The sequence below is a fragment of the Ascidiella aspersa genome, chromosome 2 (genome assembly GCF_963924565.1).
Source record: "Ascidiella aspersa chromosome 2, kaAscAspe10.2, whole genome shotgun sequence".
Taxonomy (NCBI): Eukaryota; Metazoa; Chordata; class Ascidiacea; order Phlebobranchia; family Ascidiidae; genus Ascidiella; species Ascidiella aspersa.
The window spans coordinates 23433453-23450864 of record NC_139448.1 but is presented as its reverse complement, the minus strand read 5'-3'; the positions used below and the strand labels follow the sequence as shown (position 1 = coordinate 23450864).

At 35.9% G+C, this 17412-nt stretch overlaps 1 protein-coding gene across 1 annotated transcript; it reads left to right on the top strand.

Annotated features, from left to right (window-relative positions):
* Positions 1-8159: 8159 nt before the first annotated feature.
* Positions 8160-16988, top strand: LOC146164371 (uncharacterized). The gene is made up of 7 exons (XM_083382367.1): positions 8160-8285; positions 9865-9965; positions 11078-11194; positions 12763-12955; positions 13744-13947; positions 14910-14972; positions 16503-16988. The coding sequence occupies exons 1-7, from the start codon at positions 8225-8227 to the stop codon at positions 16583-16585; spliced, it is 822 nt and encodes a 273-aa protein (XP_083238493.1). The 5' UTR covers positions 8160-8224; the 3' UTR covers positions 16586-16988.
* Positions 16989-17412: the final 424 nt, after the last annotated feature.

Below are 17412 nucleotides of genomic sequence, written 5' to 3'. Positions count from 1 at the left end.
GTCGTAGTTTTATTCCAAGCGGTCCATTTTCCCATATAAATTAACGGACATCTTGCCCACGTTGTGGGATTGTCTTCAAGTTTTTCAACAAGAGAACAGTAATAAGCAGCAGTATGATAAGTGAAGCAACCAAAATAGTATTCGCTGTACAAAGTAAAAGGAAAATGGCACGGTCGAGCTGACATCGATTTTCCTTCTTCTGGAATTGTATAAGGAATTGTCTGTAAGTTAAAGTGTTCGCTGCAGTGAGGCACTTCACAAAATGACATTTTTCCTGTTAAATCAATAAAACACCAAGGCAAAGTTTCATGACCTCCAGGATTTCTGCAGAAGTTTTCCTGCAGTTCGGGCCGAAGTGACGGTTTGTAAGGCGTTGATGCATGAGCTTCCATATCAGCCCATTTAACACAGGGTTGATTTAGATATGTTACTGAAACATTTCCTCGGTAGGTACTCCCGTTGCCCTTCAAACAGGAAAGACAAGTGTTGGTGTTACACGGTTTCCTGGAAATAGTTCCATTAATAGGACAAGGAGGATGCCGACAAATCCTTCTACGTACAACATGCCCGCCTCCACATGCGACAGAACACTTGTCGTCTACCCACGATGACCACGTACCTTTGGTTGCTGTTGGGCATATGCTATACGTACCATCCTTGAAGGCAATATCAATTATTTCCTTAGGTCGTAAATAGGTGGACCAAACTTTAGTACGGTTTGTAGAGCAGAAACTAACATTCCTATTCCATTTAGTTGGAATGCATTCCATGTGTGTACGATTGTAAGGTCCTTGAAATGGAAATACGCAACGTGTTAAAGACGAATCTTTCGTTAAGGGAATTGTCAAAATTTCAGTTTCGGCGGTGGCACATCTGACCATATCACAGTATTCCCAATGACTTTTGGTCACGTAACACCAAGGCGATGCGTAAATACTTGGAGCTGGGTTGCGACAGTGATTGCCTATAAGTTTGCTTATTCCTTTCGATAGAAAACTGTTTGTATAATACCCATTCGAAGAATTCCACGACATGCAATCACTGGCGTTTATCGTACGTGAAATGTTGCCAAGATAAGAAAAACCTGTTCCAGTAAAGCAGCTTGCTATTCCTGGGTAGTTTGGAACGCAAGAATGCGTGTTACATGAAACGCTTTTTTCCTCTAAAACAGCGGACCCTCGGCATGGGGGAAAAATACACCTTCGCAGTTTTATTGAAAATCCTCCCCCACATTTCTTGCTACAGTCTCCGACAAATTTAAAGTCTGACCAAGTGCCCCTATAGGAAGCTGGGCAATACGCATACCGACCTGCTCCAATCCCACACTTTTCCCTTCCTGTTGTTTTGTCGTTTAATTTTGTGCACGCGTCAAACCAGAAGTTTTCATATAAAAACGGAAAGACACACTTTCCGGTCTCGTTAATCGAAGATACCTCGAGTGGAATAACATAGGGTATAGAATGCTGTATCACATCAGTGACACATCTCGGAATATCGCAGTACATTCGAGCAGGTCCCTCGTTACTGTTTCGATAACAAAACGGTCGACTTTCAATTCCACCGGGATTTCGGCAAAAATTCTCTTCAAGTTCAGGATACTGCAGTTTTGTTGTGCTTGCGTGTGGGTGCGGTGAGTGTTGATCCCACCGCTGACAAATTGTACCGTCATTGGCCACGTTAATGTATCCCTTGTATTCTTTTCCGTTGCCATTAAAGCATTCATCGCATGGTTTTGTATTGCATTCTGCACCAACGGTGATTTCCGAACCGTTGCAAGGCGGAAAGCGGCAACTGCGAATCATGACAGTATGACCAGTTCCACACGACCGCGAGCAGCTTCCGACTATTCTCCAGTTACTCCACATGCCGATATGTTCATTAAGGCAATACCCCCACTTGCTATCTCTGTCAAAGTCTTCGGTAAGCGAGCACCACGGCAGATTTCGCCTAAAGTCTGTAATACACTCCTGCTTATTCACGCCATCAACGACAAATGGAAAGTGACAGGAACCGATAATAACGTTTCCTTTAAGAGGTACAAGGTATGTGGAAAAATCATGGGAGTTTCCGCCTTTAGTAAGTACCACACCGTTGTCACACGTTTGCGTATTGCATTTTTCATCTCCTGGAATTCCTTCGAGTTGGCCTACACAAGGAGCAAATAAACAGAATCGCTGTTTAATTAAACTTCCTCCATTACAGGGCTTTGTGCAAGTAAATGGTCTTGTCCATCTCGAAAACGAGCCTTGGTATTTTTTCAAACAAACTCCCCATTTTTGAGGATTTCTGTCAAAGTCGCTTGTCGTCGGACAAATCATGGAACTACCTGGCCTTTCAAAACATCCCCACGATTCCTTTCCTTCGCGGATATAAGGAAATATGCATGGCTTTCCGACATCGTTAGTGCCAGCGATTGTTAACATACTGTTACTCGGGGTGAACGCCTTTAGTTCAATATCACAAATGCCTTTCCTGGCTGCACCAGGGGTCTGAGTGTAAACAAACCATTGAGATTTAAGACAAACATCTTGTAGATCTGCGCTAACTCGAACAGTCATATGTTCATTGTACAAATAACTTTCAAGACAAAATTCCTCCACATTCACGTTTTGTACAGCCAGGTCTAATCCATGAGTGCAGCTCCAACGTTGTAATTGGTCGTGACTGTCGCACGTAGCTAACCCAACTTTAGGCAAACCTAAATTTGGGTTGATAAAAAGAGCTAAGCACCTTTGGTACAATACGTTTCTTAACAGTCCCCCAGTCAGTCTTTCCCACTTCCATGCAACGTTGTCAACTGGGCAACTTCTCTTGAGGTTTAGTTGGTATTCTTCTTCAACATAAAGAGCTGCTAGACATAGTCCTTTATTGTCTTTATAATCTTGATGGTAAATCAGAAACTTGTCAGTAAAAACATGTGGTATTATGAACAACAAATAAACAAAGGTTGTTACTTTCGCAGTATTTAAAACCTGGTCTGACATATTTCAATAAACCAAATTTAAACCGTTACAAATTTAATAAAATTGAAGTTTTAAATAAAATAAAAATATGCTGCGGAAATTTTAACAATGGGCTTGTGATACAATAAAGGCAATTGTTCGTATTCAGGACAAAAGCAAAACCTTCTGCAAAATACAGTTTGAACTTTGAAACACTTAATTAATGTGTTAAATTTCTGTGCATCGTTCCACCGGTGGTGAAAGTAAAAAGTTAAAACGGCCCCAAACGGCGTTCCAGTAAAATAATATTTATTGTAGATACGCGTTACCGGTAAAAATATGTTTTTTTTTAAATCCAAAACTGTATTTGCCTGTTTTAATATTTTTCTCACGCGAATCTTATTTGCTTTAGGCTACATCCCTATGCGGCGTAGAATGCTTCAACTGATAGAATTCGAGTCTTAAGCTTTACATTCTTAATAAGGGGTCACAAAAACGTGTAAATCCTCTTTAACACACAGAGTAGTACAAATTGATCTGTAAAGACTTATGTATGCGCCACCCTTTTTTCACCTGTTTAAACATAATATCTATGTTTTTTGTTGGGGGCCACGAAAACGGTCATTGGGTGGGCACGGGCACAACTCTCTATTATAGCTATGTCGCTGTATTGGAAAACCAAGTATCACTAGTTTTCAAATTTGCCACATAACTAAAATTTGTGTTTTTTATTACAACTGGACCTTTCTTGAAGCGTTTTGTAACACATTTTTTTGACACGTCTATCAAAAACAATTATTCGCCAGTAGATATGTTTAAAGTTTAGTTAGAAGAATATTGGATGCTTTTTATTCGTTTTTTTTTTGCAGAAAGTAACATCTAATCGTAGGTAGGCGAGTGGCAAGGTTTGATAACGAAACAATTACTGTGCGGCCTAAAATGCAGCCTGCCTTGTGCAATTATACGTTGAGCGTTTTTTTGGCCGACCAATAACCTTCGCCTAATGACCATTAAGTGTCAATCGAAGGTTAGGCCGATTGGGCGAGCGACTAACGTGTAATACCAGGTGCAGAGATTTCGCTATTTTTTTAAAGGCGTTATCGTAGAACATAAATATCAGCGAAGCTCAAAATCTAATTCTGGCCAATATTCAGCGAGGTTAGCACAGCGTAAAACAAGTAATAGTAACGCTTTAAAAAAACGAAAATCGAGAAATCATTTGACGAAAGTGAAGACATTCGATTGGCTCAGTGCAACACAGAGTCGAATATAAAAAAAACGGAGTCCAAGAACAAGCTTTCTCATGACAAGCCTCCTAAGTTAATCTGAATTAAAATGATTAATTTGTTAAATTTTTAGAAAGTATAAGTGTATTTATTCGTTGAGTTTCTTGCAATGTTAGTATTTGTTATTTATGTATGGTAGTAAAACAAACCGTTGGTTTTTAACCCCTAGGGGCGCAAGCTCTACTTCAATATTTAATTTTTTTTCAGTATTTTAGTGGTTTTCTTTGGGTTGGGCACCACTCCTACAGCTGTACAAACTCTGTTTTAAGCAAGTTTACCATTGAAACTGCTGAAAATTTTCACGCTCTGCGTAATTTGTATTATCTACTTTTTTAAGTACAAATTCTCTTTGAGTGCTGTTGCATGTTTTCTGCCTATTTTAGTTATACACATATCATCAAAGGTATAACGGCCCTCTTTAATTTCAGTTTTGCTAACTTATAGATAAACGATAAAATTATTCCCCTTTCGAACTATTTTTCATCCATATTTTATATATGATAACAGGCTAGCAACAGGGGTGCTCAAACTTTTTTGCGCGAATCTATAATGTTTTTTCTAATATTGCCGATCTATTGTGTGTCGTCTCATTTTTTGGAAAACGATAACGCAATGTTAATTTTTTGCGCTTGATGTTTTTTGCGCTCGAAATCACAGTCTTACAACTGAGGTGTCAATTCCCTCACAGCCCGTTTTTCAAAATCAGCTCGAAAAAATCAATGTGTCGAGCAGAGAAATTACAAAACGGGGTGCGCGGCTGAAAAAAGGTTAAGAACCACTGCTCTAGACGCAACCGTTTAAAACATTCCAAACAAAGTTAGCACAAATATCCGCGTGGCCGTAAATCTTGAAAATAAGTCATCGCATTGGTTAAAGAATTAAAAGTTACCAAGTGAATACTTTTCTGCCTAATGGCCAGCTTATAAGAATTTATGTTTACGAAGACTAATAAGTAGATGTTTTAAATAACAGTGACAATTTATACCACGCCTTTCGATTAAAAGCCGTTTCCACACAGGCCGTATCATTATAAGGCAGTGCTTTTTATGCTTTTTTAACCTGTGCGCCATAGAATGCTGTCAGGTGCGCCGCGGGCAAAAGGAAAACATATTTTACTACATAAAACATATATTGTCTTTTGATTTCTTATTAGGCTTATTTCATTGATACCACAGAAATTTAAGGTGACACACAATAAGACCTACAAAGTAACAATATCTAAAGACGAAAAATCGTCTGAATAAGACCTAAACATTGGGGCCCAACTGTCTGGCATCAGCCGTTTTGCTGTCGACGTTTTGGTACCCTAGTTTGAAGGGAATTTTTGCCCCTGATAGTGGTACGAACGGGAAATGGGTGGGGTTAGAAATTTTGGTTTTGGCTTGAAATTAAGAGAGTTAGTTATAAAGTTGAGTGTGGGGTTTGGTGTTCGACAAAAAGCTCGTATAGGTTTGGGTTTACATCTTCTTCCGATTTAGACGTATTACATCTATTAAGTAAATTAGTCTTATACTTAGGCCTTATTCCGAACTGCGTTTTGTTCCAACGTTGATGCCTTTCTTATTTCGGGCTTAAAGTTGGAGTCCCTTTCAAGATATGCAACTATCAAGCCTATTTAATAAAAAAGTGCAAGCAATTTAAGAGAAAAACATGTATACCCGAAAATATCGCGCCGCCACTTTTTTAAATGTCTACAGATGCGCCCTGAATAAAAACTATTGTATGGTGTTACAATTATTGTCAGAAATCACTTAGTTAACCCAATACAGACTCAACAAGCGACAAACGCGAAGGAACGCCCGGCGCCTTTGCTATTTTGCAGTTATCGGCTACATGTTTCCGATCGTCGAGAAATACTAAAACAAACATAACATTTCTTAACATTTGTATTTATTGAAAGTTATTGCTATTTTAAACAATATTTCCGTATGATTTTGCCGTCTGACGAAGATGTTATGGAGTTATGCTATCCGTAACATTAGTTTTTGATTACATGTTAATTGCCATAGTCATTTTTATAAACATTCTCTATAACACGAGACTAGCAAATTTACACAGACATGTTACAACATAAACAAAATAGTGATGAATAGCGTCATGGATTTTTACATTTTGTTTAATTACGCAAAATTCATAAATTTTGCAGGTTGCCGCGCTTATTGCAACGGTTCTGAACTTACATCGCCCGAACAATGCCAGCAGTCCTTCACCAGAATTAAAACTGCAAATACTATTTTACTTGGATAAAGCCGAATATTTTGTCTAAGTTTAAAAACTCTAGGCCTTTTACAATGATGCCACTTCTTGCGTAAAACCTGCAACTCAAGAAAAGATTATTTAACCAGTGCAAAAATAACAAACTGCTGGATTGTATAAAATAGATTCAGACATTACGACTCTTTGGTTTCGTAAAACACAACGATGTTGAGCCAAACAACATATGTCACCAAGGCATGTTCACTGTTCAGCCATTCCCTTGAACTTTGATTGACCATACGATCTATGTGTGCTGCAATATACCGGTACATAGCAGTTGTTCTCACATCTATATGCATTGTCGCCCCTTACAGAAATCTGTGTATCATCGTCTACAAAAATACAAAAAGACAGAGCAAACAAAATTTATTATACATATATTAAAGAAGTATTATATACACTAACCAAGTAAGTGGTGTTTAGTATTACTTAATAAGAATTTAGTTATTTTGGTCAGGTAGCCTATAATAGTAATTCATCCAGTTCGCTAATAAAATAGCATTTTCTTCGTTAAAAAAAATAAATAAAAATAAAAAAAAATAAAATAAAAACTTGAAACTTTGGTAACAATAAGGCTAGAAATCTGGGGCCACAATAGTCTTTTTCGATTATGAGGGCCACACACCACAAGCAGGGACACATCCAGGGTTTTGTGTGAGGGCATTTTTTAAGATGACGTCGCAGTTATGCCATACCGTGATGTCATTAATAAGGCTTAATCAACAAATTGTCATTAATGGGGGAAACGTGGCTCATTGAGCACACAGAAAAGAATCGCACTTGGTTCGATAAAGCGATGATTCTTTTTGCTGAAAAATGGAATTTAAATTGCATTTTAAAGGAGTCTGAAACAACGCGGCAAAATGTGAAATTTAAATATAACCCGTTTGCTCTTGCGTTTATGTTTATATTTAAAATATAGAAAAACATTCCTGTCAGGCGGTAAAAATGCTTTTGTTTAGATTAGGTCATAAGAGTAGTAAAAAAACTGTCTATAATACTTACGTGCAAATATTATTTAATTTTATTTCCTAGCTTTTAGCGTACATTTTAAGACTTTCTGGGTATATAGGGGATTATAAGCGCTAGATATACTACAGTATACAAAACCAATAAAAGCTGTACGCTAATAGAAAATAATTTGGTATCATCAATTAAACGATGTTCTGCGGGTCACAAATATGATATGGTGGGCCACACGTGTTCGTATTGTTTAATCATCCACGTGTTACTTGCACTAACACGGCAGTCGAAAACGCATAACGTTTACTTCTTCAAGCTTTTTTCGTTTCTCTCAGCTGTAAAGACAAAGAGGCATGCCGCTTTGCTTGTGACGCAGATTCGCGAATGTCTATCAGCTAGCCAAGCGCATTTAAGACTGTTGACCTCTTTCTGCGCGTAAGAGAAGCAGGAAGTTGTTGACTTTCAGTTTATTTAGCGCAGTTAATCTCCCAGTTACAGGTACCTATAATCATTTTTCAGTAGTCGCTTCGTCAGTAAGCAAATTAAAACAATAATAGCTATAAAATTTCAACTTTTTTTCGTCTTAAATAAAAATCGTTAGAAGGAGATTTTGTAAAAGCAAAGGGCCAAAATATTTACCAGTTAACAGATACTACCTTCGTAAAGGTTTTGCTTATTTATCAATTCTTTCTTGTCGTTTGCAGATGGTATATTGATAAGCGTTGTAAACATTATATATTGACTATAATATTAACTTTCGACTGGAATAAATCGACAATGGACTTCAAAGTAATGATATACAGTTGTATTTACTACTGTGTGTTAAAGAGTTCTCGAGGTATACGTCTTATTAGTTCAGTAACATGTAATTATAGACGAAATTTATATTGCTTATTCAAAACTAATGCGAGTTTAAAATGTTACGAAGAGGACCAAGCCAAATGAAAATAAATAAATAAATGTTTTGATTTTCGGTGACATCCAAATGACGCCAAGGCCGCTAATCGCACGATACAACAATACGACGAAAATCCATTGCGACCTTTTTACAACAAGGATAATCCATCTCACGCGCTTTGATTTCAGTAGCTTATTCCAAATGATGTTTTTAATAACTGAGCATGATACTGCGATGCCATGCGGGCCTGCATAATGTATACCAAATGTCGCGCGTCTGCCTTTGAAAGGGTCTGCATAATTCAATACCATCCACTTGTTTTAGCCGTGAATAATTAAATTCGAGACATAAAGTTAATGTTGTACACGAAACTTAATGTTTTTAACTCTGCATATTTTTCCATTTTACGAGTGCGTTGTTGTTTATGTTTTTTAAAAGAATTCCTCGTTTGTGATCTCACAGTCTCAATTAAACATTGAGGACATGGGGATTAGCAAATAGGATTTTCCGATAATAATGATCTGACAGTCACTAATGGTTTCGTAATAGGTTTGAAGCTGAGTAAGTACTTCCCTATGTGATTAGAGAAAGGGCGATGTGAAAAATAATGGTTAATGACAAGGTGCTAATGGCACCGATGCCCAAGACAGTGATAAGACAAATTCCTCAAGACATAGATTTAAACTGTCAATATGTGAGACCAGTGCATCTAATTGGTTTTACTTTGCAACCTTTTCATCCAAAATTTATTACTGGTTTCTATATTTAACAAAATAACATAGGAATTTTAGTTTAATTTCGAAATCGTTAACATTAACAATACTGCGGTACGCAGGAATTTACGTAACAAGATTGTTTTACCAAAATTCGAAAATATTTGCTTCTCTCGAAAACGTTAAATTTTCTAATTACATCAACTGAAGATAGCTCAGTACAGTGCATCAACAATAGGGTATATCTTTATAGAATCCAAAACCATCGGCGGCAGGTTTGAGCCAGTCGATCACTGCTCCGGCGAAATATATTTTCCTTTTGAACAAAACGTCTGATCCTGTTTTTACTCATGTTTGAGTTTTTGTTTTTTTACTTGTCAGTACAGTGCATGGCCCGCTTAAATGAGCTTAGCCGCTCTTTTGTCAAAAAGCACATTTATATGAAATATAGGGATTCAATTAATTGTGAATGGTGTATTAAGTTTTGTAATACAAAGAAACATGGACGAAAAAGTTTTAATTTTGCCTAGAATTTTTAACCGGAAAACATTATCTTAAAACGACTGGCCTATCTTGAAATGATTAAAAACGAATTTATTTTGCAATAGCACATGCACCACATAGACTGGGGCAAATCGTGTCCTGTCCTTCGCTTTCAATCGATATGACGCAGCTGCTTTTACAGCTGTAATGATTTGAAATCAGGTTTAGATTTATATGAAGTTAATGTTATGTATTGTAGAATGTGAATGGCCATAGTGAAGATTGGGCTAAAATTGTTGAAATAAATAATTAACCTTGTTTAGGGGAAATGCATATTCAAAAGCGGCCGGAAGACGTGATCGGTGAAAAGTGCGGAAATGAGATACGAATGTCATGTGTGGCTGAGACCAAATTAGTTCGCAAGGTAAAAGATGTACATATAACATAAAGGCATAAAACAATATAACCACTTGAAATAATCTTTATCTACAATAAAAACGAAAACATATGTGGTCATTGATGACTGTAGTGTAAATCAGTGCTTCGACACCTTTCTTAGTTCGCGACCCACTTTTAATGCAAATGTTATTGTGTGACCCACAATGATGAGCAAACGAATGAAAAACATATTAATGAATAAAGAAACAATGTAAACACATGCAATTTATTATGAATGCGAAACTTGATGTTGCATATTGAATATTATCAGATCAACTCGTCGTATTTGTTACATTGTTGCATAAATGTTACGTAATGATAACAATGCAAAAATTTTGCGATCTAGTAGAAAACTGTAACATTTAGAAATGCTTCGCGACCCACCAATGGAACCCCACCGATCAAAATAAGTTACAAGGTTTACTTTAAAATGCTATTAAAAAACTCTACAAAATAGTGTAACCTGGCTAATCTTTTCTACCAACGCTTAAAGGCATTTCTGTATATAGATATATAAAATAAAACAATAAATTTTGAAAATAACAATTAATTTGAATAAAGAGAATGATGAACATTAGTATTCCAGTTATAGGCCTATAGAAGTATTGTATTTCGATATAATTCTATACGAAAATATCCCGCGTTCATATTGCATCATTTGTTGGGCGCATTACTGCTCTGCACGAAACAAGAACGCCAGACAATAAATAATTTAAGCACTGGAACACACATACAGGCACGTAAAATTGCTCCGTTGGTCGTATTTCCTGGCACCACGATAGAGCACGGAATGAGTTCTTCAAAAAAAGTTCTTGAAAAGTGTGACATTTTCGATTGTTAATGTTCTATTGTAGCATTCCACTGATAAGCTTTACTTTTGTTATATCAACAAAGGAGAATCACAAACGATATATATGCTTTGTTTTTCGTTTTGAAATATATTCTCCTTTCAGGACCCCTACATTAATTTCCTGCACATAAGGCAAAACTGTTTACTTTGGAAAGTTTAATGCTAGATATATTGAAAAACGTTTCAACTACCTTTTTTCTTTGGGTTAGTTTGAACGCGCAATCACGACTGTGTCGTTCGTTTTATAGGTCAATCCTACGTCCGCGGAAATCCAGTGGTGGTTTCGAAACGATTCTTCATCAGTGATGTCATCAACTGAACTAAAGAAGGCAATGAGGGAACAAAGGGTCACCATCGAGGTCGAGGTAGCTATAATTGTATAGAAATAAATTCCACTATGGTTCGCCATTATATAGACATTACACTATGCTTTAAGAATAACTTGATTGATAAAAGCTTAATATGTGTATTTGATTAGTGTGTTGTTCAGTTTGTTTAGATCTGATATTATAATAAATATATGTCGCCATTAAAAGCATCATCAGTATCTAAAAACATAACACAATATAAGTCAAAAAGTACGCTAATAAAAACTTAAACCAACTGTTCTAGGCAAGTAGTGCACTACGCAAGTCGCAACTGCTGCAACAAACTGATTTTCGGTTGACTAAGTTCTGTACTTTAATCTTTATGATTAATGTGCAACCAGAATCGTTTGTTTTCACCATTCGGATTCAGGCAGATTCTGTTATTCGAACAAAATAACAGAAATGCACAAACATAGAATACTAAAAGTGCTGTTGATGTTGTTAACAATTACTGTCCTCGCTTTTAACGGAATGTCCTGAGTTATATGTGTTAATTTTTATTTTTAGGGCCCAGATAAAATTCCGTGTGGTGGCCCTTGGTTAAGCAAAATAAAAAAAATTTGGAAAACATGCCGCGATGTAAAAGAAGGTCGAGAGTGGCTACTTTAAACATATATATTTTACCGAATATATTTTTAAAAGTAATAGTTGCACTGTCCACCTGGAATTGCTTCTCGAGTCCTGTTTTGCAAAATTCCGGTGTCGTTATGGGATTAGAAATATGGATATCAGATATTCATGGTACTTTTAAAGGTTTGTTCCTCATGAAAACGCAGATGAACAGATGCGTTAGGAAAACTTATATACATTAAAAAAAGCCACTCCATATTTAATAAAGAAGTCACTCCGATAGTTTTCTCTGCTTTTAGCTATCACGGTCGCAAAATGTTTTCCAATTTTCATTTTAGACTATCACTTTGTGGCAACGTTACATTTTTTTTGTCAAAAAGTTTTTCTTTTTAAGTACATTTTAAACTGCTTTGATTGTATTTACTTTAACAGTTACTCTGCTGTCATCATTGCAATATTGCACTATTTAAATCTATATGCTGACAAGACACTTTTTGGTTACGCGCAAACATTTTAGGTCGTTTAAATAGTAGCTTAATTGTGACCAAAGTAAATAAATTTTTAATTTTTTGCTTCAAGGGTTTTTATCTAAGTTGAATGTTTCTAACGTTATCAAAATGAACCACCTTTTTATTGCGATTCTGCCAAATCCTAGTGTGCCTTTTGCCTTGCAATACAGCTGTGGGTTAAATGGTTCTCTAACTCAAATTCTTGCCAGTATAGCGTGGCGTAATTGCTCGAAATTTTGTGCAGCAAATGCAGTGTTTATGTAAAATCATGCATTACAAAATGGGTCAAAACCGTTGCTGTAGGTGGGTTTAAAGAATTAAAAAAAAGGAACAAATTAATTGCTCGCGTAAAAAGCAAATAAATGTAACATTAAACCGGAGCCGCTGTCAATATAGCGCTTTATACCACAAAGACTGATGGTACACTACATTGAAAATATTAAGTTGCACTGTGAAATCTTGTATAACTTCAAATCTTTATTGCAGGAGTATTTAGTAGTTCGAAGCACTCTAGTTATCGACGATGCGCGTGCGACAGACGAAGGTGTTTACCAATGTAGGGCAAGTAACCACCCACGGCGCCATAAACCTGGTCTGCAGTATTGGACGATAGAAGAGGCACCTGTAGCTGATATAATTTGTGGAGAAGGCAGAGAGGAGAGCATTGCAAATGTAGTCGGTATGTAGCTTCTATAAAAACATTTACACATCCAAAACTGTGTTTTGTGTTAGTTACGAATTGTGGCTATCCGTTTTTTATACGTGTACCATAGCCTAAATACAAAAAGGTCGAAATTATTATTTTTGTTTGCTGGCATTATAAAATAAAATTTTGTGTTGTCACGTTTTAATGAAAGCTGCGCATACATATGTGTTAGAATAAGGTTTGGTTGGCGGTCGTGAATTCGAAGCTCACTGCAGGATAGTTGGTTTTCTAGTATGCCTTGCTTGCATCGATGGCTTTCGGTGTTATAATGATACGTAAGCCGTAATCATTGGTCAAAAAGCAGCTTCAGAAGGCTCGAGATCACAGTTGTTGAACACATATGTGAGTGCATCTTTCATTGAATAATGTGGTTCTGTAGATCCCCTTTAAGGTGAAGATTCTTGTACTGACAGAATGTATAGCAAGCATTGGCGTATGTTTGCTTCTCCACTAGCTCACCTCTGAGCCTGTGACAGCTCAGTTGGTTGAGCGACGGTCCCGATATAGCCGGAATTCGTGAGTTCAGACCTCACTGCATGCTAGTTGTTTTCTAGCCTGGCTTGATGCATAATTGATCGACAAATTCGGTTAGACTGCGATGGCTTTCGGCGTAGTCATGTTTTAATAGAATACCGTGGTTATCAATCACGCACTGCTAGACTGTATATGCCAAGTCACACATACTTTCAGTCCGTTTAATTGATTTATAAACGTTTAATATAACTTGTTATGTGTCAAGAAAGTGTTGTTTTTTATCTCAGAAAGCACTACGCCAATCACTGCTGCTGCAAGCAGCAGTGGAAGCACAATCCATCGAGTAAAAAGCACACACCCTTTCATAACTGAAGCTGATTCTCGTCCTACACCTGTCACTGAAAAGAGCCGTGACCTTCTTAAAACTAAAAGTACATCAACTACAACGTCTCTCTCCACCAATTCTCGCGGTACACCTAATTTAAATTGGAGTAAGTTAAAACTTTCCTTTTCCTGTTTTTGTTTTCAGCATAAACATTCTTGTGTTTAATGCTAATATTTACTTTATATGCTGGTTTTGTTGTTTTTTGCTTTATTTAGATTAAGCTTTTTGTAAAATAACTTAAGTCCCAGTCATCAGTTGCCCAAATCATGTCCCAGTCAAGTCATAATTAGAGCAAGACAACTCATGTCCAGCCTTGTTACAAAAAATAAACGGTAAACTGTAAAAATTTGGTAAACTATCGATTATGAGCAATATCTTGATAAAAAAATAACAAAAGCCCAACATATAGCAAGAAAATAGTTTTATTCGCAAAAGTTAAGATAAATAACCCAATTTTGCAAAGAATGTTCAATGAAAACAGTTCACTTCAACTTAAGGACTTTATTTGTCTAAAACAATTAAATTAAGTCAAGTGATTTGTCTAAAACAGTGGTCGGCAACCGCCGGTCCGCGACGAGTTCGTTACCGGTCCGTAGGAGAGTTGCCTGATTGAAATTTTTATAAAACCCTAAACCGTAAATAAAAGGCCGAAAAACAAACGAAAAAGGGAAAAAAACTTAAATGTATTTGTACATTCAAAACACATTAACTTTCGATTAAATATACTTTATGGTTAATTGTATAAAAAAAATCCCAAAGTATCAAGCACTCGTGAGGTGACCATGTGAGTAACACAGCAAAAAATGCATTTTTTATTCAAAAAAGTTGTAAATTTCCTTTACTGAACATTTGTTGTTTTTAAGGCCGGCCCGCGACAAAATTTCAGTTTTAAACCGGTCCGCATTGCAAAAAAGGTTGCCGACCCCTGGTCTAAAAGACCTAAGTCAAGTCAAGTCATTTAAAAAATGTTTCAAATATTTTACTTCATTACAACACTGCTTTAGATGCATGCAGTGCTGATAAAACTATATTCTGGTTAAACATTACAGATAATATTTATAAATTTAGCGTCTCTACGAAGCATCAGAGTAGAGAGAAGAGATAGAGTATTAACTACGCCGAGTGGAAATGGTAATGTATTTGTCATTATACTGATAGTTTCTATATAAGTGCATGCAAAATATCTTTCGACACACTTGTCTACATACGTGATGAGCTTGCCAATGTAAATTTTGCTATACAGCAGTGCTTCTTAATCTTATCTCACCTCAGACAGCGTTTTCAAATGACATATTCTGTCCAAATTAACTTATATATGTTAATGCCAAAAATAAATTAAAACAATCTCGTCGTAGTAGTCACATTCCGTCATGTTTATTAGTGTCACTTTGGGTTTACAATATATTTTACGAATACTTCTTGGTATAAAATAATTATTACAAATTTAAGAATCCGTAAAAAAACGCTTTAGTAATAAACAGCATTCCAATTATTTAAGCATATTTGTTTTGTAAATATATGTTTCAAACAAGACAATTGGCCGCAAAGTCAAAATATGATTTTCCTAAAAGCTCTTTAACTAATGTTTTGAAATAAAACTTAATTTTAGTAAACTATGCTTGAAACACAAAAACTAGTGTAATTGAATTAACAATAATTTTCACTGTAACTTCAAACGGATACGCCTTGGTGTTTGTTTACAACTTATCCCTTATTCTTTCAATTCAGGGGTTCTCCAACTTTTTGGACCCTCCCCCATTGTCACAACCTATCGAAACTCACGCCCCCTTTCCGTATATAATATTTTGTACCCACATTAGTATGCATAATGAAAACTGTGTTTTCGGGTAAATACAAACATCGCACAGACATGCGAAGCGTGAATTTTTTTTTTAATTTATATAATACAATTTGGCAACATATAGCTGGAGACAGCGAGGTACAATCTCCCTGAGAACACTGTGTATATTAAGTATTCTGCCACATTCATATGACCGTAACTGAATATGAGGAACGGCAGTAGAGCAAAAGAAAAGTTCGAGTAAAAAAATGATATTAAAAAAAAATGATAAAGTTGTTTTCTCATTAAGTCCCTTTTTCCCTTGCTAACCCTTCTCGCCCCCAATAAACCCTGTACTAAATGTTTGTGGCACCAGATAAGTCAAAAAAACCTGTGGAGGGTGATCAATTCAAAGGTTTTTTTGCATTGTATACTTTTAAAGTCCCATATGTATAATTCTTAATGAATAATAGATGAGTTTAAAACATTTTGCTCCCTCAGCGCACATATATTTGTTCGATATACATTTTTTCTTCGGCCATGTTACAATGTATCATGCAATAGTAATTAAAAGGCCACAGCTTGATGACTTCTTATTTTCTTTAGTCCAGCAAAATACGGCGTGTTTAGCAAATTATCGCCTTTATTGCAGCTCGTGTGATTTACATCGCCGGGACAACGCCAGTAGTCCAACCAATTTTGACAAAGTCATTTCAAAACTAAAAAATGCCGAATAAACAATTTTTTTTATTATTTGCCGTGGAAAATCTAATATATTAAATAATTTTAGACATAATTAAGCTATCGATAATAATAAATTTCATTAAATAAGTTCTGGTATAGCAAATCTTTACTTATATTACTTACTTTATTTTTTTTAGGTTTCTCTTTGCATCAACATCGAACTTGTATAATTCACCTGGTGGCTGTTGTTACATTGATAATGATGTTTGGATCTGCATGAGCGCGTTTTGGACTTTTATGTAAAGCGTATTTTCTAGACGACCTGCAGGAGCTTTCCGATATGTAGCTTCTTGGTATATATTGACAAACTTTTAAATTCTTCTATGTTTTCTATTGCTTTTTAATACAACAAATCGTAAAGCATTGGAAAAAAACTTGGTTAAGAAGGTTCCAGGGAATTTTTAATGCTGGTTTTTATTCTATGGCCCAAGGCTATACCTCAACCCTCTAAAACTATATTTTGCTTATTGTGACGGCTAAAACGCACAATTTTGTCGTCGCGTGAATCATCTATATCGATTCAGTCTGTTTTAAGGAAATCATTTTATTTCAATACGTGACATCATTATTATGGTAGTATTACACAAGTTTTTTGTTAACCTTGCCAATATAAAAGCTTTCGCGTGATCTGTAATGTGAGCTCGGGCTATAACTATTTGATTTTGACGTAACTGTTTCAAACATACAAAATGTGTTAGCTAAATTGGGTATTATCAGTTAACACCATTAAAGGATCCCCGATATTTATAATTTTATTCCGATACCGGTACCTAATATTTTAGGTTAAAATTACCGCCATCATATGCTGAATAACGTTATAAATATGGCTATCTAAGCAGATTTGATCAGTTTAATAAATGCAATGGTAATGACTAGGGCGAATATTTTTTGACCTAACAAATAAGAAATGTTAACCTAAAAATTAATATTTTGACCTAAAAATATAGTTTTTTGGCAAAATTATAACCTATTAGAAATACATTGATTTAAACCAGTGCTCGCAACTGAGTTCCCTTTGATCGTCTTAAGATACTTTAGGAAGATCGT

Excerpts from the sequence above, each read along its gene's own strand:
- LOC146164371 (XM_083382367.1), top strand. The coding sequence starts at position 8,225 with ATGGACTTCAAAGTAATGATATACAGTTGTATTTACTACTGTGTGTTA. Across the intron at positions 9,966-11,077 it reads AGACCAAATTAGTTCGCAAG|GTCAATCCTACGTCCGCGGA; the intron begins GTAAAAGATGTA and ends TTCGTTTTATAG. Across the intron at positions 11,195-12,762 it reads GGGTCACCATCGAGGTCGAG|GAGTATTTAGTAGTTCGAAG; the intron begins GTAGCTATAATT and ends TCTTTATTGCAG.